Source organism: Mus caroli, unplaced genomic scaffold, assembly GCF_978045245.1.
Source record: "Mus caroli unplaced genomic scaffold, Mus_caroli_1 scaffold_2, whole genome shotgun sequence".
Lineage (NCBI taxonomy): Eukaryota > Metazoa > Chordata > Mammalia > Rodentia > Muridae > Mus > Mus caroli.
The window spans coordinates 66,003,266-66,029,094 of NW_028227257.1; the positions used below are offsets into that span (position 1 = coordinate 66,003,266).

At 39.8% G+C, this 25,829-nt stretch overlaps 1 protein-coding gene across 1 annotated transcript in view; it reads left to right on the forward strand.

Moving 5' to 3' along the window:
• Dph6 (diphthamine biosynthesis 6) overlaps nt 1–25,230 on the forward strand; it is a 140,000-nt gene extending 114,770 nt beyond the window's left edge. The window contains exons 6-9 of the mRNA XM_021156493.3: nt 381–442; nt 15,235–15,329; nt 21,855–21,942; nt 23,666–25,230. Of these exons, the coding sequence (XP_021012152.1) occupies nt 381–442; nt 15,235–15,329; nt 21,855–21,942; nt 23,666–23,719 (299 nt within the window). The 3' untranslated portion in view covers nt 23,720–25,230. The remainder of the gene's footprint in view (nt 1–380; nt 443–15,234; nt 15,330–21,854; nt 21,943–23,665) is intronic.
• The last annotated feature ends 599 nt before the right edge of the window (nt 25,231–25,829 follow it).

Consider the following 25,829-nt stretch of genomic DNA (forward strand, 5'->3'; position numbering starts at 1 on the left):
AGCTGCTTGTTGGGCCCCTCAGAGGGCAGCCTTGCTAGGCTCCTGTCTGTAAGCACACCATAGCATTGTATTTCCTTTCTGTCAAATTGTACTGTTTTCATCTTCTTTACAATTTCCAAATTGAGAAAGTCAAACTGAAGGAAGGATCTGCCTACTGACACAATTGTAATAAAGTAAAACTGACTTTTAGGGGCAAGAAAGCAGCTATCCCAGGGAAAGAGGGAAGTAAATGCTGGCAACGTAAATTTTTACTTTAACATCAAAACAACTTACAGTGCATATGCATTGCTTTCCTGGTAGAGGAAGGGTCAAGAGAAAGAAATGTGCTTTTACAGCTCTCAGCTGACACTTACCTAGATAACTTTCACCTCTCTTGACAGGCTTAGATCCTGATAAGCATCTTGGGAAAACCCTGGTTGAAATGGAGCCTTATCTTTTAGAGGTAAGAACTCGTGTTGTTCTTTAAAATATCAGCATAGCATCTAAATGAGGAAAGTAGTCCCATGGCATAATGACTCAAAGACTGATTTGTGTTTCAGAAAAATGTAGATACATTGATCTTATGACTGGTGAAAGGTTAAAACTTCATAGTGTATATAAAGGTGTGTTTAAAAAGAATTAACCCAAACTAGGATGAGTTTGTAATTCCAAGAGTGAGTAAGATCAAAGGGAAGTGCTCTGAGGACCCATGTTCCTGTTATCATGGACAGTGTCTGCTGCATGCACCCCAGTGCTGTAGATCTGAAGCACCTGCAGCCTGTTGGCCTCAGACACGGGAGTGGAAACTTCTGGAGGCTGTTGACTCTAGTCCTCTTTAAAACAATGAACCAACTTGTCGAGAATCAAAGGGATTATATCAACATTTCAAATTGCCTCCTTGTTCCTGCCACTGTCAAGTCCTACATGTGTTCTACATCCTAAAATAATTGTTTTCATTATTCCTTTCTGTTCATTCTATTGAATTGTATTGGACATTGTGGGCAGATGTTGGGTTTGATACAACATTGACAACTAAAGCAGTGTGGTTGTTAGAATGTGAGAATGTTTTAAACCTAGAGTCAAGATGTAGATAGGCTAAGTACTGTATCTCAGTTCCTTGCTGTTATCTCTGGCTATTGTCAGGGACAGCATTATGCCATGAACTGCTACACTCCACATTAACTTTATAGGTTTCATGTTGGTTTTGGAATTGTTTGTAGTTGATTGTTTTGTGGTTTATCAAAATAAACAAAGAATTCTCAACTGAGGAATATCAAATGGCCAAGAAACACCTGAAGACATGTTCAACATCCTTAGTCATCAGGGAAATGCAAATCAAAACAATCTTGAGATTCCACCTCACACCAGTCAGAATGGCTAAGATCAAAACTAAGGTGACAGCAGATGCTGGGGAGGATGTGGAGAAAGGAACACTCACTCCTCCACTGCTGGTGGGATTGCAAGCTGGTACAACCACCCTGAAAATCAGTTTGGCAGTTCCTCAGAAAATTGGATATATTACTACCTGAGGACCCAGCTATACCACTCCTGGGCATATAACCAAAAGATGCCCCAACATATAACAAGGACACATGCTCCTCTATGTTCATAGTAGCCTTATGTATAATAGCCAGAAGCTAGAAAGAACCCAGATTTCCTTCAACAGAGGAATGGATACAGAAAATGTGGTAAATTTACACAATGGAGTACTACTTAGCTATAAAAACAATGACTTTATGAAATTCTTAAGCAAATGGGTGGAACTAGAAAATATCATCCTGAGTGAGGTAACCCAATCACAAAAGAACACACACAGGTATGTGCTTACTGATAAGTAGATATTAACCCAAAAGCTCAGAATACCCAAGATACAATTGACAGACCACATGAAGCTCAAGAAAAAGGAAGACTGAAGTGTGGATGCTTCAGTCCTTAGAAGGGGGAACAAAATACTCACAAGAGGAAATACAGAGACTAAGTGTAGAGCAGAGACTGAAGGAAAGGCCATCCAGAGACTGCCCCACCTGGGTATCCATCCCATATACAGTCACCAAATCCAGACACTATTGTGGATGCCAAGAAGTGCATGCTGACAGGAGTCTGAATAGTGATCTCCTGAGAGGCTCTGCCAGAGCCTGACAAATACAGAAGCAGATGCTTATAGCCAACCATTGGACTGAGCATGGGGGCCCCAATGGAGGAGTTAGAGAAAGAACTGAAGGAGCTGAAGGGGTTTGCAATCCCATAGGAAGAACAACAGTATTAACCAACCAGAATCCCCAGAGCTCCCAGGGACTAAACCACTAACCAAGGAGTAGGTAAGGGGAAACCATGGCTCCAGCTGCATTTGTAGCAGAGAATGACCTTGTCAGGTATCAGTGGGAAGAGATGCCCTTGTTCCTGTGAAGGCTTGATGCCCCAGTGTAGGGGAATGTCAGTGCAGGAAGGTGGGAGTAGGTGGGTGGGCAAGGGAATACCCTCATAGATGCAGGGGAAGGGGATGGTATAGGGGGATTCGGAGGTGGGAGGACTAGGAAAGGGGATAACATTTCAAACATAAATAAAGAAAATACCCTGAGATTCCACTTCACTCCAGTCAGAATGGCTAAGATCAAAAATTCAGGTGACAGCAGATGCTGGCCAGGATGTGGAGAAAGAGGAATACTCCTCCATTGTTGGTGGGATTGCAAGCTTGTACAACTACTCTGGAAATCAGTCTGGCGGTTCCTCAGAAAATTGGACATAGTACTACTGGAGGATCCCGCAATACCTCTCCTGGGCATATATCCAGAATATGTCCCAACCAGTAAGAAGGACACATGCTCCACTATGTTCACAGCAGCCTTATTTATAATAGCCAGAAGCTGGAAAGAACCCAGAGGCCCCTCAACAGAGGAATGGATACAGAAAATGTGGTACATTTACACAATGGAGTACTACTCAGCTATTAAAAATAATGAATTTATGAAATTCCTAAGCAAATGGATGGACCTGGAGGGAATCATCCTGAGTGAGGTAACCCAATCACAAAGGAACTCGCACAATATGTACTCACTGATAAGTGGATATTAGCCCAGAAACTTAGGATACCCAAGATATAAGATACAATTTGCTAAACGCATGAAATTCAAGAACGAAGACCAAAGTGTGGACACTTTGCCCCTTCTTAGAAATGGGAACAAAACACCCATGGAAGGAGTTACAGAGACAAAATTTGGAGCTGTGATGAAAGGATGGACCATCTAGTGATTGTCATATGCAGGGATCCATCCCATAATCAGCTTCCAAACGCTGACACCATTGCATACACTAAGAAGATTTTGCTGAAAGGACCCAGATATAGCTGTCTCTTGTGAGACTATGCCGGGGCCTAGCAAACACAGGAGTGGATGATCACAGTCAGTATTGGATGGATCACGGGGCCCCCAATGGAGGAGCTAGAGAAATTACCCAAGGAGCTAAAGGGAACTGCAACCCTATAGGTGGAACAACAATATGAACTAACCAGTATCCCGGGAGCTCTTGTCTCTAGCTGCATATATATCAAAAGATGGCCTAGTCGGCCATCACTGCAAAGAGAGGCCCATTGGACTTGCAAACTTTATATGCCCCAGTACAGGGGAACCCCAGGGCCAAAAAGGGGGAGTGGGTGGGTAGGGGATTGGGGGGGATGGGTATGGGGGACTTTGGGATAGCATTGAAATTGTAAACGAGGAAAATACCTAATAAAAAAATAAATTAAAAAAAAAGTGGTACATTTACACAATGGAGTACTACTCAGCTATTAAAAAGAATGAATTTATGAAATTCCTAGGCAAATGGATGGACCTGGAGGGCATCATCCTGAGTGAGGTAACACAATCACAAAGGAACTCACACAATATGTACTCACTGATAAGTGGATATTAGCCCAAAACTTAGGATACCCAAGATATATAATACAATCTGCTAAGCACATGAAACTCAAGAAGAATGAAGACCAAAGTGTGGACACTGTGCCCCTTCTTAGAATTGGGAACAAAACATCCATGGAAGGAGTTACAGAAACAAAGATTGGAGCTGTGAAGAAAGGATGGACCATCTAGAGACTGCCATACCCAGGGATCCATCCCATAATCAGCTTCCAAACACTGACACCATTGCATACACTAGCAAGATTTTGCTGAAAGGACCCTGATATAGCTGTCTCTTGTGAGACTATGCCGGGGCCTAGCAAACACAGAAGTGGATGCTCACAGTCAGCTAGTGGATGGATCACAGGGCTCCCAATGGAGGAGCTGGAGAAAGTACCCAAGGAGCTAAAGGGACCTGCAACCCTATAGGTGGTACAACATTATGAACTAACCAGTACCCCGGAGCTCTTGACTCTAGCTGCATATGTATCAAAAGATGGCCTAGTCGGCCATCACTGGAAAGAGAGGCCCATTGGACACACAAACTTTATTTATATGCCCCAGTACAGGGGAACGCCAGGGCCAAAAAAAAAAAAAAATGGGAATGGATGGGTAGGGAAATGGGGGGGGGGAGGGTATGGGGGACTTTTGGGATAGCATTGGAAATGTAATTGAGGAAAATACATAATAAAATATATTTTAAAAAAGAAAAGAAAAAGAAAGAAAAAACTAAGTACTTGTTATGTGATAATCAGATAGTAAAAATTAAAAGGGAAATGAAATTAGTATATAGTTATGACAAATCATGTTTGGTTTCTAGAGAAATTGGTGTCACTTGAGTTTACATCTGGTTGCTTTCAGTGTTCAGTTGGCCTCTTCTTCCAACCATTGATGGCCATGATTCTTTTTGCAGTCATATCTAGTCACTGCCACCAGATTGAAATTAACTTCTGACTCTCCCAAATCAATATTTATGGATAATGAAGTCACTTCTAGAAAGTGAAAGCAAAGAAATGAGAGACTGTGGCTTTGACAAAAGAACTTCTTACAAATCCTCTCTGAATTTTGATGTTATAAGTTGAAGCACTGAAGAAAAATCAGGTAAATAGGGTGGCTATAGAAAATAGTACTGTGCTGTTCATGAGCCTGAAAGGAAGGGATTGACTGCTGTACATAAAAATATAACTAGTTGAAAAGAAAGGTATGTTTACCATAATTAAAATATTACATGATGTATACTTATTTTGAAATACTACCATACACCATTAATATATCCAATTTTGTGCTTTTATTTCAAATGGTGATTTTAATTCTATAAGAAAAATAAAAAGCACATAGATTATTTTGGAAGTGTCAATATGTTGGTTATAGGTAAACCTGAGTATTGCTTGGCATTTTTACGTTTAGTTAGGAGAATTAAAGTAAGGGGGAAACGGGGGGAGAAAGACCCTAATAACCTACACCAGATAAAGAAGCTCGGTTCCTAATGTAAGCACAGGTAGACACTGCCAGAAGGCATAGGGCCACCAGTCGGGATAGCTGCTGAGAGATATTAAACAATGCTCAGGTTTACATAATACTCGGGTTTGTAATACTCAAACACAAAATGTCATATAAGCTATGTGTATTTATTGTACACATATGTATATTCAACTTTGTAGGTTTGATATAAAATTTAGGACTTTCTCCAGAATATTCTACTATGTATGTTCAAATGAAACACTTTTAGATATTCAGTTTATACCAAGACATAAGGCAGAAGAAACAGATTTTCAGACATTACTCTCCTTCCGTTAGAGTTTGTCTTGCTGAAAGCTTTTGGAGATTAAAACCATACATTGAAAGTTTCAAATACTGAATTGAGGAATAATTACCTAAACAATGAGATGTAAATGAAGACTTTGAGAAAGAGAAAACCATTAGTAGTAGTAGTTTGAGCAGCAGAAGTCCCTGATAGCAGTATTTAAAGAGAAGCAATAGTAAAAGTTATGTTAGTTTCAAACTGTCCCAATTTGTAGCCTTCACATTATTCTGAATGTTTATTGAAGAGGGACTCTTAATCTCCATTGTCCTAATGATGCTTGGAGAATTGAATATTAAGTATTTTCAGAATCAACCCATGTTTTCAGTTCTGAAGAAAATGATTGTACTGGCTATTTTTGTATCAACTTGATACAGCTGAGTTATCACAAAGAAAGGAGCTTCAGTTGAGGAAATGCCTCCATGAGATCCATCTGTAAGGCATTTTCTCAATTAGTGATCAAAGGGGAAAGGCCCCTTGTGGGTGGGACCATCCCTGGACTGGTAGTCTTGGGTTCTATAAGAGAGTAGGCTGAGCAAGCCAGGGGAGGCAAGCCAGTAAAGAACATCCCTCCATGGCTTCTGCATCAGCTCCTGCTTTCTGACCTGTTTGAGTTCCAGTCCTGACTTCCTTTGGTGATGAACAGCAGCATGGAAGTGTAAGCTGAATAAACCCTTTCCTCCCCAACTTGCTTCTTGGTCATGATGTTTGTGCAGGAATAGAAACCCTGACTAAGACAATGATGAAATGGAAAGAAAACATTGAATGTTTGGCATTTTATTGTTTACTTTGAGAAAGAAAAATAAGGGGAGAAATTAGGGAAATGATGGAAGAAAAGCCCTAATAACCTGCATGAGATTGAGCAGTGGGGTTCCTAATGCAGGCACAGGTAGACGATGCTAGATGGAATAGGGCCACGGGTATGGAGTAGCTGCTGAGAGATCTTAAACAAATTTGAATGATGGGTCAAATTTACCTGGGCAGTGGCCACAAAGTAAATCAATATGAATGAAGATTCATTAGCAGGGAGGCATGTAGAGACAAGAAGAAACTTGATCTAAATGAAATTAAACAGGTGTTGATAGATCAGTAAGGAAAAGGTGAACTGGGAATGGGGGCCCATTCTTGAAGGCCCTTCAGGGATGGGCCAGGCAATTTAGGATAAGAAATAATAAGATTTAGAGGGCTTTTCAACTGCAGTCCGTGCTATTAGAGGAAGCTCTGGAAGTATAGTCTAGCAGCAGTATTCGTAGATTAGGAGTGAAAAAGTTGAAAGTTGGATGTCGGGCCCATAAAAGTGTTACAGGAAACAGATGTGAGATAGAACTACATGGAAATATTGTGATGGGAAGATGAAAATGACATTGGCATCAAACTTTCCACAGGCTGGGATGAATCAACAATCACTCATACAATGAAGGGAATCAGAATCACTTGTTTCTGTTGAAGGCAGCAGGGTTTAGAGAAAAAGAAAAAGGAAAAAAAGAAGACAAGCTTGATTTTTAAACAGACTGATTTTATGTCATAACATATAACTTAAGTGCAGATGTTTTTAACCAATGAGATTGTAGCTCAATTGAGATGGTCAGGCAGAGGGCTATGTTTTGTTATCAGTGTCCGTCACAGAGTCAGACGGTGTCTAAATCCTTGTGTGCTTCAGTTCTCTGTTTGAAGCATTTGTGGAATGCTGCTTTCCCTCTGGCTGCCACCACATGGGCTCTGTTTTCTCTGGCAGTTGGGCTGTGAGTTGCTTAACTTGATACTGACTGCACGCCATGTGCTAAGCTGTCTTTGTGCATGACTAGCTACCTGACAAGCTGACGAGGATAGTAGCGGTAGTGTTTCATTTTCAGATAAGATTTGCTTCTGAGGAGGGCTTTTTCAAGGTCACATGAGTGCGAATATCAGCCATAGAAGTTATGCCTAAGGCTCACTGATTTCAGGCATGTAGTAAGTTCTGCTCATGAGTCATTTTAAAGTACAACTAAATGAAAATAGCATCATCTTAGCGATAGAGCAAGTAATATGAGCAGTAGTATTAGTGGGAGGAGAACAGCATCCTTCTGTGATGGCAGAAGCCAGGAGATCCATGTATATGACAAAAGAGTATACTACAAAGAGCCATGATGGGGTATCTGTACCTATGAACAGCAGAGGAGAAGGAGTGTCTTCAAAAATAGAGTAATGTGGAAGCCCATGGAAGGCTATCAGAGAGACATGAGAGGAAAGCAATATAACAGGCCACATAGATTAGAAAACTACAGACGAATTGGGTCTTGGCAATAAATTGTGAGCAGTGAGTAGACTACCACCCACCCAGGTTCCTAATGTAGAAAGGTTCCATTATTCATTCATGTTGATGGCATTCAAAATTGATGTCTCAAAACAAGCCACTTCGACATTTGAGCAGAGCTACAGCAGGAAGGTCACTCTGACCTTTGGTGTTCACCCTGGAGCAGACAATGAAGGAGTACTTTGACCTTCCTCTAACGTAAGTGTGAGGCTTCCATTGCAGATGTGCCCTCACTATACCTGGAGGAAGGGGACATCATATAGAAGCACGGGAAAGAGCCTGAACAGACAGGTAGACAGTGTGCTATTCTTTGTAGGATGTGTTTGTCTGCTCACATTGCTAACCTCAATATCTAAACAGTAGTTGTAGATACCCAATAAATAAGTAAATCTACTGAGTCAGTCTATGCAACATTAAATTATATAGCAAAATACCATTTATAAAATGAAATTGGGGTGCTTTGTATAAACCTCATGGTCTTCTGAACATGAGAGTGAGAGAGAAATCCATTTGATTTGGCTCCTTGCATCTTTGATTTCAAAATGAATAAAAGATAAATGAGACTGATTTAAAAACAAAGCATTATGACTTAATAAGAAAGCTTTACAACTAGTGTGAATACTATCTGCTAAGGGGATAAAAAATGTAAACATGGAAATTATGGGCCATTTAACTTTTGTTCTGTAGTCACTCATCTACAAATAACATTATTGTAACTGTGCATATGTAAGTAGACACGCCCCCAAAACAGAGCCTCCTCTCATATTCTCTTTTAAAGAACTGAGATTCCAAAGTACTCCTCTAAGTCATGAAGTGACCCAAGTCAGCCACAGCTGCTCAAACCCTTTTATAAAAGCTTACTCTAACAATATTTAGATGACAAACCAATATTCTCCTCCTCTGTACTTTTTATCTAGAGGAGACGATGATTTAGATATCTACTAAGCATTAAACATGCTTTTATGCAATCGAAATTATATTAACACATATAAATTATCTTACTGCCTTATTAAAAAACAAACTGTTTAGAAAACAGAAACATATTTCTTGTTTTAAATTTCCTTTTAGTTTTAATTATTTTATTTATTCACATTCCAGTCACCCCTCCCCCTTCCTGGTCCCTTCTCCCACAATTCTTCATCCCACTCCTCCCCCTTGCCTCCAAGAGGGTGTTCCTCCCACCAGACCTCCCCACTCCCTTGGACCCTTAAGTCTCTTGAGGATTAAGCACATCTTCTCCCTACGCGGCCAGACCAGGCAGACCTCTGCTATATATGTGCTAGGAGCCTCTGACAGCCCATGTATGCTTCTGGTTGGTGGCTTTGTCTCTGGGAGCTCCCTGGGGTCTGAGTTAGTTGAGATTGCTGGTCTTTCTATGGGGTCACCCTCCTTTTCAGCTTCTTCAGTCCTTTCCCTAATTCAACTATAGGAGTCCCCTATTTTAGTCCAATGGTTGGGTGTAAGTATATGCCTCTGTCTCAATTATCTTCTGGTAGGGCCTCTCAGCGGACAGTCATTCTAGGCTGTAAGCACATCATAGCATCAATTATAGTGTCAGACCTTGGTGCATGCCCCCCATGAGATGGATCCCAAGTTGAGCTAGTCATTGGACTGCCTCTCCTTCAGTCTCTTCTCTATTTTTGCTCCTGCAGTTCTTTTAGACAGGAACAATTCTTGGTCAGAAATTTTGACTGTGGGTTAGTAACCCAGTCCTTCCACATGAGGCCCTATCTATCTACTGGAGATAGACACTCCTAAATGTTGGGCATTTTGCCTAAGGTCACCCCCACTGAGTCCTAAGAGTCTCTCACCTCCTGGGTCTGGTACTTTCTAAAGGTTGCTTATTTCCATTCATTCTCCTGGCCCTCTAGGTTTCTCTCCTGCTCCTCCCCCACCTATACCTGATCCTGTTCCCCCTTTTCCCCTCCTCCTACCCCCTCCCATCCATGTCCCTCCCTGCCTCTGCCTTCCATGATTATTTTCTTCCCCCTTCTAAGTGGGATTGAAGTATCCTCACTTGGGCCTTTCTGCTTGTTACATTTCTGGTCTGTGGATTGTATCCTAGGTATGCTGTTCTTTTTGGCTATTATCCACTTATCAGTGCATACATACCATGCATGTCCTTTTGGGTCTGAGTTATATCACTCAGGATGATTATTTTCTAGTTCCATCCATTTGCCTGCAAAATTCATGATGTCCTCATTCTTAATAGCTGAATAATATTCCATTGTGTAAATAAAACACATTTTCTGTATCCATTCTTGCGTTGAGGGACATCTGGGTGATTTCTAGCTTCTGGCTATTACAAATAAGGTTGCTGTGAACATGGTGGAGCACATGTCCTTCAGGTATGGTGGGGTATCTTTTGGGTATATGCCCAAGAGTTGTATAGCTGGGTCTTCAGGTAGAACTATTTCCAGTTTTCTGAGGAACCTCCAGAATGATTTTCAAAGTGATTATACCAGCTTGCAATCCCACCAGCAATGGAGGAGTGTTCCTCTTTCTCCACATCCTTGCCAGCATCTGCTGTCACTTGAGTGTTTGATCTTAGCCATTTTGACTGGTGTGAGGTGGAATCTCAGGGCTGTTTTGATTTCCATTTCCCTGATGATTAAGGACTTTGAACATGTACGTGCTTTTCAGCTATTCAAGATTCTTCTGTTGTGATTTCTTTGTTTAGCTCTGTACCCCTATTTTTTAACCAAGCAAATTACAGAGAAATAGCAAGTGTGTTCATCTTACCCACTGACCATCTCTATCACCTTCTGTGTTAACCCCAAATGATTAATGTCAGGGAGGAGGAAAATAGCAACATCACCTAGTCAGTGGCTAATAAAGAAAACATTCCTCATCCGGGGTTTAGATCGTTCCCTTGTATTAGCTCTCCAAGAATAGAAAATTTGTATCCTGTTCCTGAGGGAAAAAGAAAAGGCTTCAGCAACTTCCTCCTTCTTTTCCTTGATACATATGACGTATTTGTTTCTGGTTCAAACTGAACTTGTCATTGTCAGTTCATGCCAGTCAGGCTTTTCTGAAGGGGCATGTGCACATCTGAACCATAGCAAGAGGGCCATTGACTGTTGAACACTGTTTATGACATAATGCCCAGGGGGCTTAGGAGACTGTCCAGGAAATGTAAGAACAGAGTCTGGTAGCATAAGAGCCATGCATAAAAATCTTTTAAGGTCCAGAGGTAACCCAGGATTAAAATACAGAAACACGAGCCTCAGAACAGGATAAAGTACCACAGCCTATGAAGACTAATTCTCTGTGGTGAAGAAAATGAAACTCACTCAGGGTTTGTGTTCCTCACTTCATATTTTACTTTATAAAGGTATCCATTTAATTTTCTCAAGGCAGCCAGGATCTTTCCAAATCTGCTAATCTGTTGTGTATGCTCTGATGCCTATATATTCATGTGAAGGATAGGACAGAATGACAGAAGTCTTTGGTTATCACTTAAATACTATAGTTTTATCCTGTAGGTAGCAGTTGACCACCCAAAGATCCTGAGCAGAAGAATCCAGTATGTACAGTATTAAGGAAAAGCAGTAAGGTTGTCACGTGTAGGAAAAATTGGGAGGGCGAATATAAAAGGCAAGAAAGGAGCTAGTGTTTAATAATCCAAGTGCAAGATGATCATCAGGGCTTTAAAGTCGAAGAGACGGTGCATTATCCACCTTGCTCACTGCCATGCTCCTAGCGGACATAATGGAATCTGCAACTGCACAGTTCTGAGGAAACAACAGACGTCTGAGATGTTGAGTCAGTAAGGAATGAATGTACTTTAGAAAGTGAAGCTGTGGGTAGAACAAAAGCGGAGTTATACTCTGCCAGTATTCCAAGCCTTTGTGCATAGTTGTACTTAGAGAATTGGGCTGAGGGGAACTAAGAACATTGTTTTATTTACATTGAGTTTGGAAGAACATAAGGAAAGGAAAAAGTACATCTTTAAAAGATATGAAAAAGACTACTATAATTTCAGCGTGAAGCTAAGCTAAAAAAAAATATTTTTGGTGTTTTCTTTACAATAAGGCTGGCAGACTCTTATCATGGAGTAATTAAGTATAGCAGATAGTCCCAGGTTTAAAACACAGCCAGACATAGAATAGAGATGTATGTATGAGAACTGTTGCTGCTTAGTGTGAACAGTATAAACATTGATAATGTTCATTTACAGGTCTTAAAAAATAAAAGTATGCACTCTGAATATTTTGTGGAAGGTACACTTCTGGGTCTAAAACTTTTGGAAAACCATCATTTTCTATCCTGTGCATATTTCTTGATTTCATACTACCAGAGTCGTGTGTTTTCATAGACTGCCAATTCACTCAACAAAGCAGATAAAATGAACTTTCACCTCTGAAGAAGATACCATGATGTTATCAAGAACCTTAGCGCTCACATTTAGGGGTCACTTAAATATGTTATAGCATGAAGCTAACTGAGCTTAAAAACCAGCAGAGATATCAGGAATCAATAAGAATATTTACTGATTTCTCAATCCTAGAAACCATGGGAGCCTTTAACCAAATTTAGTGGCTGGAAACCTATTATTTCCATACTGGTAAATTAATAATAGAGGAGGAAAAATATTCTAAATACTGGTTTATGTGGGCAATATTACTGTTATATCATTATTTTGTGGTACTACAATGTAGAATGAATTATGTCTAGTGAATTTTAAGAACTAAACATATTATCTTAATTTTATCTTTTGCATCTCTCAAAGGTGTTCCATAAATACCTGTTGAAAAGTCATTGATGAACTAACCAAATATTAATTATATTGTGTAGAAGCTAAGGATACTTCAGAGCACATATAGATGCCAGTGTGCACCTCATAAAAGCGAATGTTGAATAGACCTGGCCACTTGCATTTCTTTTATCAGGAGCTAACAGAACCACATCTATAGGATGTGGCAGCCACAAACTGTAATGCTCCAGTTATGCTTTGTATTACAAAACAGCACAAGCATTCCAGTGAGACATTTGCCAAAACAGAAAAGCTAAATATTGATCACATACACACTCCACATAGACTGGCCAGTGAAATCAGAAAGATGAAATTAGAAGGCCCATGGTGGGAAGTTGTTGGAAAATCAGTAGAACACTTAAGTGTAGAACAAATAAATACCCTGAAATCCATATCCCATTATTGCTGCTGTGTGGTTTTTATTGCAGAGAAGATATTAATTTAATTTAGTTTAGTATGGCAAAGCATTCTTGTCCCATTATTTGGTTCCATAGGGACCACCTCTCATAATTTGGACTTACCAAGTCTCTACTTTATAACCCAGGCAAAAGTTTATCTATTTTGCCCATTGTAGCTGTTATAGAAAATATTATCCAGTTCACCTTCCCACACTCTCCCTTGCTCTTTGGCTTTACAGTGTCATCACATTATTTCTGACTCTCAGTGGGAGGAGTAGAGTGTTCTTAGATCCATTCTTTTTTATTATTATTATTCTTTTTTATTAGATATTTTCTTTATTTACATTTCAAATGCTATCCTGAAAGTTCCCTATACCCTCCCTCCGCCCTGCTCCCCTACCCACCCACTCCTGCTTCTTGGCCCTGGCATTCCCCTGTACTAGGGTATATAAAGTTTGCAATACCAAGGGGCCTCTCTTCCCAGTGATAGCCGACTAGGCCATCTTCTGCTACATATGCAGCTAGAGACATGAGCTCTGGGGGTGCTGGTTAGTTCATATTGTTGTTCTCCCCGTAGGGTTGCAGACCCCTTCAGCTCCTTGAGTGCTTTCTCTACCTCCTCCATTGGGGGCCCTGTGTTCCATCCTATAGATGACTGTGAGCATCCACTTCTGAATTTGTTGGGCACTGGCATAGCCTCACAAGAGACAGCTATATTAGGGTCCCTTCAGCAAAATCTTGCTGGCATATGCAATAGTGCCTAGATCCATTTTTTAAATTTATTTTTTAATTAGTTATTTTCTTCATTTACATTTCAAATGCTATCCCAAAATTCCCCCAAACCCTCCCCCCACCCACTCCCCTACCCACCCACTCACACTTCTTGGCCCTGGTGTTCCCCGTACTGAGGCATATAAAGTTTGCAAGACCAAGGGGCCTCTCTTCCCAATGATGGCCTACTAGACCATCTTCTGATACATATGCAGCTAGAGACATGAGCTCCGGGGGTACTGGTTATTTCATATTGTTGTTTCACCTATAGGGTTGCTCCTTGGGTACTTTCTGTAGAAGGACTTTAATAACCTAGATCTATTCTTAAACACAATTAAAAAAAATTACCAAGGAGGCTTATACCCAGCAGGTAAAGCTGAAGATGTAGGAAGCAGCCCCATCACTGGCACAGTGGAATCTCTCCTCTTCGAGCTGTAATGATTTGGACTTGCAGCAACTAAGAGCAGGGAAAGCTGTTCCCTTCTGAGTAAAGGAACCATGGGGTTGTGCGGACAAAACTTCCACAGAGAATGATAGATGAGTATCAATGACAGTCTGTGCAAGTGACCAACATGGACGCCCACTGTGTATCCAGCAAGCCATTTTTCTCAGTATCAAGGTCATTACATAGTATGGCTTGTAGTTAAGACAGATGAACAGGCTTTTTGTTTCTTTCTTTCTTTGTTTTTGTTTTTTGGGCTGTTTTGTTTTTGGTTGGTTGCTTGCTTTTTTTTTTTTTTTCTTAACTTCAGATTTTATTAGACAACATTGTAAACTGAACCTTACTAAGACTTAGGAATGTTGTAAGACTTTCTATGTCTTTAGAAGTTCACTGGTTCTTAGTACCCTATAATATTCCTAAAAATAACAGCACCTATTGTAATGTATGTGATCATAGGCCCGGGAAATTTGAATTTTTTTTTTTGTCTGGTAAAATCTCTAATAACAACATTTTTTCCCTTCCAAGTCAAAAGGCAGGAGATGTATATACCTAGGCTCTGTCTTTTCTCATAGTAACTTACCTGCCTTTAAATCTAAACCAAACTTCCATGCTAAAATTTATCCTTACTTTAAGTTTTACCATTATAAAGAGAAATGTTGCTTCCCTATACCTTTTTAAGAAGCATTTTAGGTTACTAAAGTCCTGATGCTTTAGCCACTGTTCTATGGAAACGTTTTTCAAATGTCCTCTTGAGACACATCTTAAGCAAAAGTAATTTTCTGTAACCTGCAATATGTTTTCAAATCAGTATCCTGCATTGGTTTTCAGGAACAAATAGCCTGATAGATGAGTGTTTTGAGGGTGTCGTTTTAATTTTTCTTTTTTTCCTCCTGATTCTCAGCTTTCTAAGAAGTACGGTGTCCACGTGTGTGGAGAAGGTGGAGAGTATGAGACATTCACGTTGGACTGCCCTCTGTTCAAAAAGAAGATTGTTGTGTAAGAGACCATTTCGCCATCTCCCCTTTTCCTAAATATATACATGATAGAGGCAACTGGCACTTAGCTTGAGGCAGCTTTGGCTGTGAGAAATAGAACATGTCCTCTACGTTCACAAACACTCAATTTGTTTAATCCCAAGGAAGTTGTGTGAATACTTAAATCAATACCTGACAAGACGAGGCCTTCATAGAAGGCTGTAAACTTTTTAGACATTGCACTTTCGTTTACTTTCTGATTACGGCCTGCAGTAAAACTAGTGCCTCCACACTGACACTTTTATCCTTTCAGGAAGTGTGAATTGCCTGTATTATTTATCTCTCATTACAGCTACGTTTGATAAACTGCCCCATCAGTAGCCTGTGGGTTCCATTAACTCCGTCCTCCTTTTCCTCTTTCTTGGCTTTACATGTTAGAATGATGACACTAGACATTTCTCTTCAGTTGGTAGGGTTACTTTGACATGTAAACTTCGTTTTGAAGTTGATTCAGCTTATGATGAGTGCTGTGATGCCTCCACAGTGAATCTAAGATTAGTGTAACGCAGATGGGGACCTGTGTCCACTTCATCACTGCACTATCTGTCTGTCTCTATCATGCTGCACATCTTGTCTGCTGGAAGAACATTTCTTCTGTTTGTTGTTCTTGGTTTTGTTTTTTTTTTCCTCCTAAGCTCAAACTTCTTGTAAATAATTGTTAAAATTATACTCGATTAAATGAGCAGCTTTGGTACTTTTCAACATTAAGACTTGAATTCTTTGAACAGTTAATAATGAGTAAGGGGATAATCTGGGAACATTAAGATTAAAAAGGTTTCATTCCCAACTCCAGCATTCCTCACTCTTTTGTGTTCTTCAAATGTCTATTGCTTTAATAATTGACATACCACTAATTTGGCATTTTTTTTTATGTAGCACCTAAATTCCATCAAATTCTGCAGGTCACTGTTAATGCCCATTGTTTCTACCTTTATAAGCAAGGTAGGGAAAATATATCTTTCTATTAACTATGATACAAGATTATTACATAGGCGTTCATAGATGGGATAGATTTTTAATGGCCATGATGATCACAAAAGGGTTTTGTTAACAGAAGAAAATGCACTTCCATGAAACAATGCTGTTTACTATTAAAGAAAGACATTTGCGTATTTGGTTAAACTTAAGAGTATAATGGGAAAATGTGAATAAACTTATTAATACAAAATTAACCACAAGAGGAAAGAATAACAGAGCAAGAAATGAAAACTAATGATAACCCAACCACCCTTCTGATAGATGAATGTCCTGGAGTACCCAGAGATCTTCATAGACACCTACATGTAAGAAGTACTGCTTTTTACTTTCTCACCAAATGATCGCAGCATCATGATAGATTAATGTCCTGGAGCACCCAGAGATCTTCATAGACACCTACATGTAAGAAGTACTGCTTTTTACTTTCTCACCAAATGATCTCAGCATCATGATAGATGAATGTCCTGGAGTACCCAGAGATCTTCATAGACACCTACATGTAAGAAGTACTGCTTTTTACTTTCTCACCAAATGATCGCAGCATCATGATAGATTAATGTCCTGGAGCACCCAGAGATCTTCATAGACACCTACATGTAAGAAGTACTGCTTTTTACTTTCTCACCAAATGATCTCAGCATCATGATAGATGAATGTCCTGGAGTACCCAGAGATCTTCATAGACACCTACATGTAAGAAGTACTGCTTTTTACTTTCTCACCAAATGATCGCAGCATCATGATAGATTAATGTCCTGGAGCACCCAGAGATCTTCATAGACACCTACATGTAAGAAGTACTGCTTTTTACTTTCTCACCAAATGATCTCAGCATCATGATAGATGAATGTCCTGGAGTACCCAGAAATCTTCATAGACACCTACATGTAAGAAGTACTGCTTTTTACTTTCTCACCAAATGATCGCAGCATCATGATAGATTAATGTCCTGGAGCACCCAGAGATCTTCATAGACACCTACATGTAAGAAGTACTGCTTTTTACTTTCTCACCAAATGATCTCAGCATCATGATAGATGAATGTCCTGGAGTACCCAGAGATCTTCATAGACACCTACATGTAAGAAGTACTGCTTTTTACTTTCTCACCAAATGATCTCAGCATCATGATAGATTAATGTCCTGGAGCACCCAGAGATCTTCATAGACACCTACATGTAAGAAGTACTGCTTTTTACTTTCTCACCAAATGATCTCAGCATCATGATAGATTAATGTCCTGGAGTACCCAGAGATCTTCATAGACACCTACATGTAAGAAGTACTGCTTTTTACTTTCTCACCAAATGATCTCAGCATCATGATAGATTAATGTCCTGGAGCACCCAGAGATCTTCATAGACACCTACATGTAAGAAGTACTGCTTTTTACTTTCTCACCAAATGATCTCAGCATCATGATAGATGAATGTCCTGGAGTACCCAGAGATCTTCATAGACACCTACATGTAAGAAGTACTGCTTTTTTACTTTCTCACCAAATGATCTCAGCATCATGATAGATGAATGTCCTGGAGTACCCAGAGATCTTCATAGACACCTACATGTAAGAAGTACTGCTTTTTACTTTCTCACCAAATGATCTCAGCATCATGATAGATGAATGTCCTGGAGTACCCAGAGATCTTCATAGACACCTACATGTAAGAAGTACTGCTTTTTTACTTTCTCACCAAATGATCGCAGCATCATGATAGATTAATGTCCTGGAGCACCCAGAGATCTTCATAGACACCTACATGTAAGAAGTACTGCTTTTTACTTTCTCACCAAATGATCTCAGCATCATGATAGATGAATGTCCTGGAGTACCCAGAGATCTTCATAGACACCTACATGTAAAAGTACTGCTTTTTTACTTTCTCACCAAATGATCTCAGCATCATGATAGATTAATGTCCTGGAGTACCCAGAGATCTTCATAGACACCTACATGTAAGAAGTACTGCTTTTTTACTTTCTCACCAAATGATCTCAGCATCATGATAGATGAATGTCCTGGAGTACCCAGAGATCTTCATAGACACCTACATGTAAGAAGTACTGCTTTTTACTTTCTCACCAAATGATCGCAGCATCATGATAGATTAATGTCCTGGAGTACCCAGAGATCTTCATAGACACCTGATCTGATAGATTAATGTCCTGGAGTACCCAGAGATCTTCATAGACACCTACATGTAAGAAGTACTGCTTTTTACTTTCTCACCAAATGATCGCAGCATCATGATAGATGAATGTCCTGGAGTACCCAGAGATCTTCATAGACACCTGATCTGATAGATGAATGTCCTGGAGTACCCAGAGATCTTCATAGACACCTACATGTAAGAAGTACTGCTTTTTACTTTCTCACCAAATGATCTCAGCATCATGATAGATGAATGTCCTGGAGTACCCAGAGATCTTCATAGACACCTACATGTAAGAAGTACTGCTTTTTACTTTCTCACCAAATGATCTCAGCATCATGATAGATGAATGTCCTGGAGTACCCAGAGATCTTCATAGACACCTACATGTAAGAAGTACTGCTTTTTACTTTCTCACCAAATGATCTCAGCATCATGATAGATTAATGTCCTGGAGTACCCAGAGATCTTCATAGACACCTACATGTAAGAAGTACTGCTTTTTACTTTCTCACCAAATGATCGCAGCATCATGATAGATGAATGTCCTGGAGTACCCAGAGATCTTCATAGACACCTACATGTAAGAAGTACTGCTTTTTTACTTTCTCACCAAATGATCTCAGCATCATGATAGATTAATGTCCTGGAGTACCCAGAGATCTTCATAGACACCTACATGTAAGAAATACTGCTTTTTTACTTTCTCACCAAATGATCTCAGCATCATGATGATTAATGTCCTGGAGTACCCAGAGATCTTCATAGACACCTACATGTAAGAAGTACTGCTTTTTTACTTTCTCACCAAATGATCGCAGCATCATGATAGATTAATGTCCTGGAGCACCCAGAGATCTTCATAGACACCTACATGTAAGAAGTACTGCTTTTTACTTTCTCACCAAATGATCGCAGCATCATGATAGATTAATGTCCTGGAGCACCCAGAGATCTTCATAGACACCTACATGTAAGAAGTACTGCTTTTTACTTTCTCACCAAATGATCTCAGCATCATGATAGATTAATGTCCTGGAGTACCCAGAGATCTTCATAGACACCTACATGTAAGAAGTACTGCTTTTTTACTTTCTCACCAAATGATCTCAGCATCATGATAGATGAATGTCCTGGAGTACCCAGAGATCTTCATAGACACCTACATGTAAGAAGTACTGCTTTTTACTTTCTCACCAAATGATCTCAGCATCATGATAGATTAATGTCCTGGAGTACCCAGAGATCTTCATAGACACCTACATGTAAGAAGTACTGCTTTTTACTTTCTCACCAAATGATCGCAGCATCATGATAGATTAATGTCCTGGAGTACCCAGAGATCTTCATAGACACCTACATGTAAGAAGTACTGCTTTTTTACTTTCTCACCAAATGATCTCAGCATCATGGTACTTCAGCAGTGAAGTTCAATGCCTTCATTTCATAGCTATAGAAATGCAAGCCTGATGCAGATGACATAGGAATATTGGTCATGCCCATTAAGGGAAGGTGTCCAGAGAAGGAGTATTTAAACAGAGCCCTTTTTACCTGACAAGTTCTCCTCCTATTTCTCTTTGTTTAGTGTGCATCTCTCTCCCTCTATCCCTCTCTCTCCCTCTTTCCCTCTCTCCCTCTCTCCCTCTCCCTCTTCTCCTCCTTCCTCTCTCTCTCTCTCTCTCTCTCTCTCTCTCTCTCTCTCTCTCTCTCTCTCTCTCTCTCTCTCTCTGCATTTGTATGTAAGGGGGGAGAAAGAGAGCTGTAAAGAGGGGTAGACAAATATGACACAACATGCATATAGACGACGTCAGATTCACGTGTGGCAGTAGGTTCTCCTTCCACCTGCGTGCTATCTCTTTCTGTGCTGTTTCTCCTTCCCATTTTATCTGGCAACTTATTTGCATTGATTAATCAATAAAATCTCATTGTACATTTTCATCAAAAACTTGGTCTTTTAAAGGATCAATGTGTATAAGTTGCTTTTCTTTTAATGTCTTTTTAATGTCATTTTATAATATGAAGATTCATATTTGATAGTAAAGATTCATGAATATATATTGAGTATTTAATCATCATATATACAGTTTTATATATCTTGCAGGTGAAATGTAATCATATTTTCCTGTGAAAATTTAGTATTCTGTACTCAAGTACTTTGTGGCCTCGTCTATTGACATTACATAATATTCTAATCAGAAAAAAAATAAGATTCAAGTATGTTTTACACTGATCTCAAGGAATTGAAGAAAATGTCTAGAGAGGTGGTTCCTTTCTGTTTTAAGAGTGTCTACAGCTCTTGTAGAGGACCCAAGTTCAGTTCCCAGCCATAGCATCTAGAAGCTTATAGCTGCCTGCAACCCCAGACCTCCACAGGCTTTGTAGTCACGTGCACAAACCGACACACAAAAATACACACAGTTTTAAAATACAGGCATAAAAAGAATTTTAATGTAAAAAATTAGAGTCAAAATAAGAGATCTGGAGAGATGGTTCAGCAGCTAAGAGCACGTGCTACTCTACAAGAGGACCTGGGCTTTATTCCCAGAATCCACGTGGTGCACAAAATCATCTGTAACTCCAATTGCAAGGGATCTTATGCCTTTTTCTGGGCCTAAGTTTACTAGGCATGCACATGGTACATATGTACAGCCTAAACATACACATAAAATGAATATAAATGAATTTTTTAAAGGAGTTTAAGATTATCTTTGCAATTCCGCAATGGTTAGGTGCTAAGATTAATATATGCAGTGGAAGTAATTCATGAGAAATTAGATATTTGGAATATCTGTGTTTACATTTTCACTTGAAATGCAGAGCATTATCACTGTCTTAATAACAAAAATCATTAGTTAATATAATTTTACAAATAATCCTAGTTATTTATAACTTCTTTACAGGGCATTTTGATTAAAACCAGTTAATTTCTATGTATCCATCTGGTGGCAGCAAGCAGTTCTTACCTCAAGGTGCTAATTACCCTCTTACAGTCTATGTTGATGGCAATGGTCATACAGTGTGAAGAGTTCAGCCGGAGCTCAGCAGCAGCAGCAGCTTGCTTTGGTGAGGAATGGCTTAGGCAATGCACAATTCATTGAGTCATTGCCTCTTTAAACCAGAGGCACAATGAAGACCAAGCCATGAAGTTTAATGTTTAGCCCGTGCAAGTTTGTGGAGCTAAAGTCTCCAAAGCATTCAGAGTTTTGTGGAAACTTTGAGTATGAGCTGTGTGCCATTTTACATAGGTAAAGCAGCAGTGTCTTAGTGTTGGAGGATTCCGGGTGTCTTCTTCCAGCAGTAGGAGTGACTAGCTACAGGCTGTGTGCTTGCTAAGTCCCCTAACCTCTGTGTTGCAGGGACTCTTCAGAAGCAGTCATCCACTCAGCGGATGCATTCGCACCTGTGGCTTATCTGCGGCTCTCCCGGCTGCACTTGGAAGAGAAGGTAAGTAAAGCTCAGATTGCAGTGATTTCAAGGCAAGTGGGAGGTATACACTAGCTCTGGGATAGTATGCTCTAACACAGAAGTTCTCAACCTGTGGATTGTGACCCCACCCCCACCCCCCAGAGAGGTCACATGTCAGATATCCTGCATATCAGAAATTTACAGTAAAATTCATAACAGTAGCAAAATTGCAGTTATGAAGTAACAACAAAATAATTATATGGTTGGAGTCACCACAACAGTAGGCAGTGGAGCAGAAAAAAATATAAATTTACTCAGTCAATAGCTAATACTTTTATAAATGCTTATAGAACTAAGAATGTTCTGTAACAAAACATTTCTGAAGAGATTGAAGGTTAGTTTTTTTTTTTAAAAAAAAATGATAAATGCTAAGAACAGGACAGGATAAAACCAATAGTAAGCCATCTAGTGTGACACTTAGATTGTAGTGCGGAAGCATTTGGGGAAAGACTTGGTAGTTAATTGAATTTTTATTGTATAGGGCTCCGGAGGGGAAAAAAAGGAGAGAAAAGGTTTTCTGAAACTATAAGGAAGCTCTGAGTGAGAGGAAATAAAAAACGATGGAAAGGTAGATGAGGAGCAGTACAATCAAACCAGTTTTCCGTGACGCACGGAGCAGGTGATCCGGACAGAGCAGATGCCTGTCAGTGTGTCTTTGGAGGTAGGTGAAGATCCGTGTTAGATCTTTGCATGAAAGACCTAGAGAGGTTACCCTCTGTTTTCAAATGGCAGTCTGTGAAGAAGAGTCATGATAGAAAACAAAAATAATTGGACAAGGTCTTCTGTCCTGCTTTCTTCCCCACTTCCTGAGGCACATTTGCAGCTGCATATGTGTTACATGGAATCACAGTGACATTTTCAGAGGATGCAGCGTCTCTAAAAATAGAATGAAAACTGGTCCACAAACCTCAGGGTAAGGCAGTAAGAGAGAGTAATGCCAAGGCCCAACAAGATGACAATTAAGAGAGAAAATGTTTGCCATGAAACCCCAAGGAACATACAAACACACACACAAATAAATAATCATTATACATGTCACTTCCCATCAGCATTAAAGATGAACAAGACTGGATACTGATATATCATTAGAGTGGGCTAAAAGTAAACATTGGTGACCTTTTATAAAAAATTGGTGACATCACAGAATGGCATTATCCCATCTAAACACCTTCTAAAACTTGAGAATGGAGCCTCACCTTAACCCTCGGCTCCTTTTGGTGCCAGGAGCACAGCTAAGAAGCTAGTGCACTAATCTCTCGCTGATTCATTCCTCCATTTCAAATAGATAAACCCTTAGCCAGACACACTAGAGAGCACAGGGACAGCATCCTAATTAACAAAATCAGAAATGAAAAGGCAGACATAACAACAGATCCTGAAGAAATCCAAAACACCATCAGATCCTTCTACAAAAGGCTATACTCAACAAAACTGTAAAACCTGGAAGAAATGGACAAATTTCTAGACAGATACCAGGTACCAAAGTTAAATCAGGATCAAGTTAACAATCTAAACAGTCCCATATCCCCTAAAGAAATAGAAGCAGTCAAATGCAACCTCACCCAAGTAGCTCCCTGGGCTTCTCTTGCTATTTCATTGGCCTTCACAGGCCATTAGCCCACCATAGGTAACTACTGTTTCTTTATGATAGGGTATTACTGACATTAACAAATATGCCACACTTTTCTTTGTTTCCTTGTAGGTGTCGTCAGTATCTGCGGATGATGAAACAGCTAACTCTATACACAGTTCTTAACATTTATGCTGCATTTTAAAATTATTATGACCTATATTTCTTACTACATTTTTTTTACTTCTTTAAAAAAATATATATTGGGACTGTTGAATAACTGGAAGAATTTCAGTGAACTCTTCTCTGATATTGCCAATTTCTTCAACTTACTTTCTTTAAAAAAAATAATTCATTTTTTAAATTCTTATTAGATTATTATTATACCACCCACACTTTCCTCAAAACCCTACAATATATGCACCCACACACACACTCCTTTTCCAATTTATGGGCACAGTTTTCATTAGTGTTGTTATACATCTCTCTTTCTCTCTCTCTCTCTCTCTCTTTCTCTCTCTCTCACTCTTTGTGTCTGTGTGCCTGTGTGTGCATTTGTGTGCGCATTTGTGTGTGCATGTATATATGTCTTTCTGTGCCCTCCTCTCTTTCTCTAGACACACACACACACACACATTTCTAAATACATAAATATAGCCTGCCCAGACTGTATAGCATGGCCTGTATTGTGTTTTCAGGGTTGACCATTTGCTGTTGGATAACCAGCTGGTGTGCTCTTCCCTCATGAACTTCCTCATCTACTTTAGCATCTGTCAGTGCCCTCCTTCTTCAGACCATGTTTCAGGAGCCATGTTGATGAGACTTCATGGGTGCAGCTCCGGAGACTCCTGGAAGAAGCAAACTCCCTGATCCTCTGACTCTCACCGTCCTCTATCTCCACTTTACTTTCCTGTTGTGAGGAGTCTCGTGGCCTTTGTGTCGCATGCCCCTTTATTGCCCTTTGATTTCGCTCCAGCTCTCTGTCTAACGTTTCCTTGTCTGACTCTTTTCTTCCCTCTCTTCCACATCCCATGTCATGAAAAGAGGCATCAGAAAAAGAAGACTGCGCTAGGCAATCAAGCTCATTGTAATCAGGTGTCAGCGCAGGGATTGACCTTCATTGTTTTTTATATATTCATTGTTTGAAACATTCAACATCATTGAATAATCGTAAATATTATCATAAATAGCTGAGTATTTTATGATTGGTTTTAAATAATTTTTAAATATCATTTATGTATACCTTATACATTAAAAAGACTATTTTTCTAGAATAATTTTATGTTCACTTCAAAACTGAATGGAAAAGCACAAAGTGCCCATGTATATGTTTTGTTCCATTGGAACACTGTCTGCCTTATATCAGTATACTACTCCAGAGAGGTATTTTGTAACTGATAGACTCACATTGCTAGATCCTTATCAAAGGTCTGTCTTTAACCAGAAGTGGTGGCTCCCCCTATAATTCCAGAACTTGAGAGATTGAGGCAGGAGCAATGTTATGAGGGGTGGCCTAGATTACCTTGGCTCAAAACAAAAAAGTCATAGTTTGTATAAGATCTCACAATTGTGGTTTTACATTCCATGGGATTTAACAAATGTTCAAAGACGTATATGCATCATTACACTCCTTTTTTTTTTAATTTTTAATATTTTTATTACATATTTTCCTCAGTTACATTTCCAATGCTATCCCAAAAGTCCCCCATAGCGCCCCCCACTTCCCTACCCACCCATTCCCATTCTTTTGGCCCTGGCATTCCCCTATATTGGGGCATATAAAGTTTGCAAGTCCAATGGGCCTCTCTTTCCAGTGATGGCCGACTAGGCCATCTTTCGATACATATGCAGCTAGAGACAAGAGCTCCGGGGTTCTGGTTAGTACATCATGTTGTTCCGACAATAGGGTTGCAGATCCCTTTAGCTCTTTGGGTACTTCCTCTAGCTTCTCCATCGGGAGCCCTGTGATACATCCAATAGCTGACTGTGAACATCCACTCCTGTGTTTGCTAGGCCCCGGCATCGCATCGTCTCACAAGTATAACACAATAGTTTTACTGTCTTAAGAATCATGTGTAGCCAGGCAGTGGTGGTGTACGCCTTTAATCCCAGCACTTGGGAGGCAGAGGCAGGTGGATTTCTGAGTTCGAGGCCAGCCTGGTCTACAGAGTGAGTTCCAGGACAGCCAGGGCTATACAGAGAAACCCTGTTTTGAAAAACAAAAACAAACAAACAAACAAAAAGAATCATGCGTGCTCTACCTATTCATCCTCTGTCTGCCCTGACTCCTGACAAC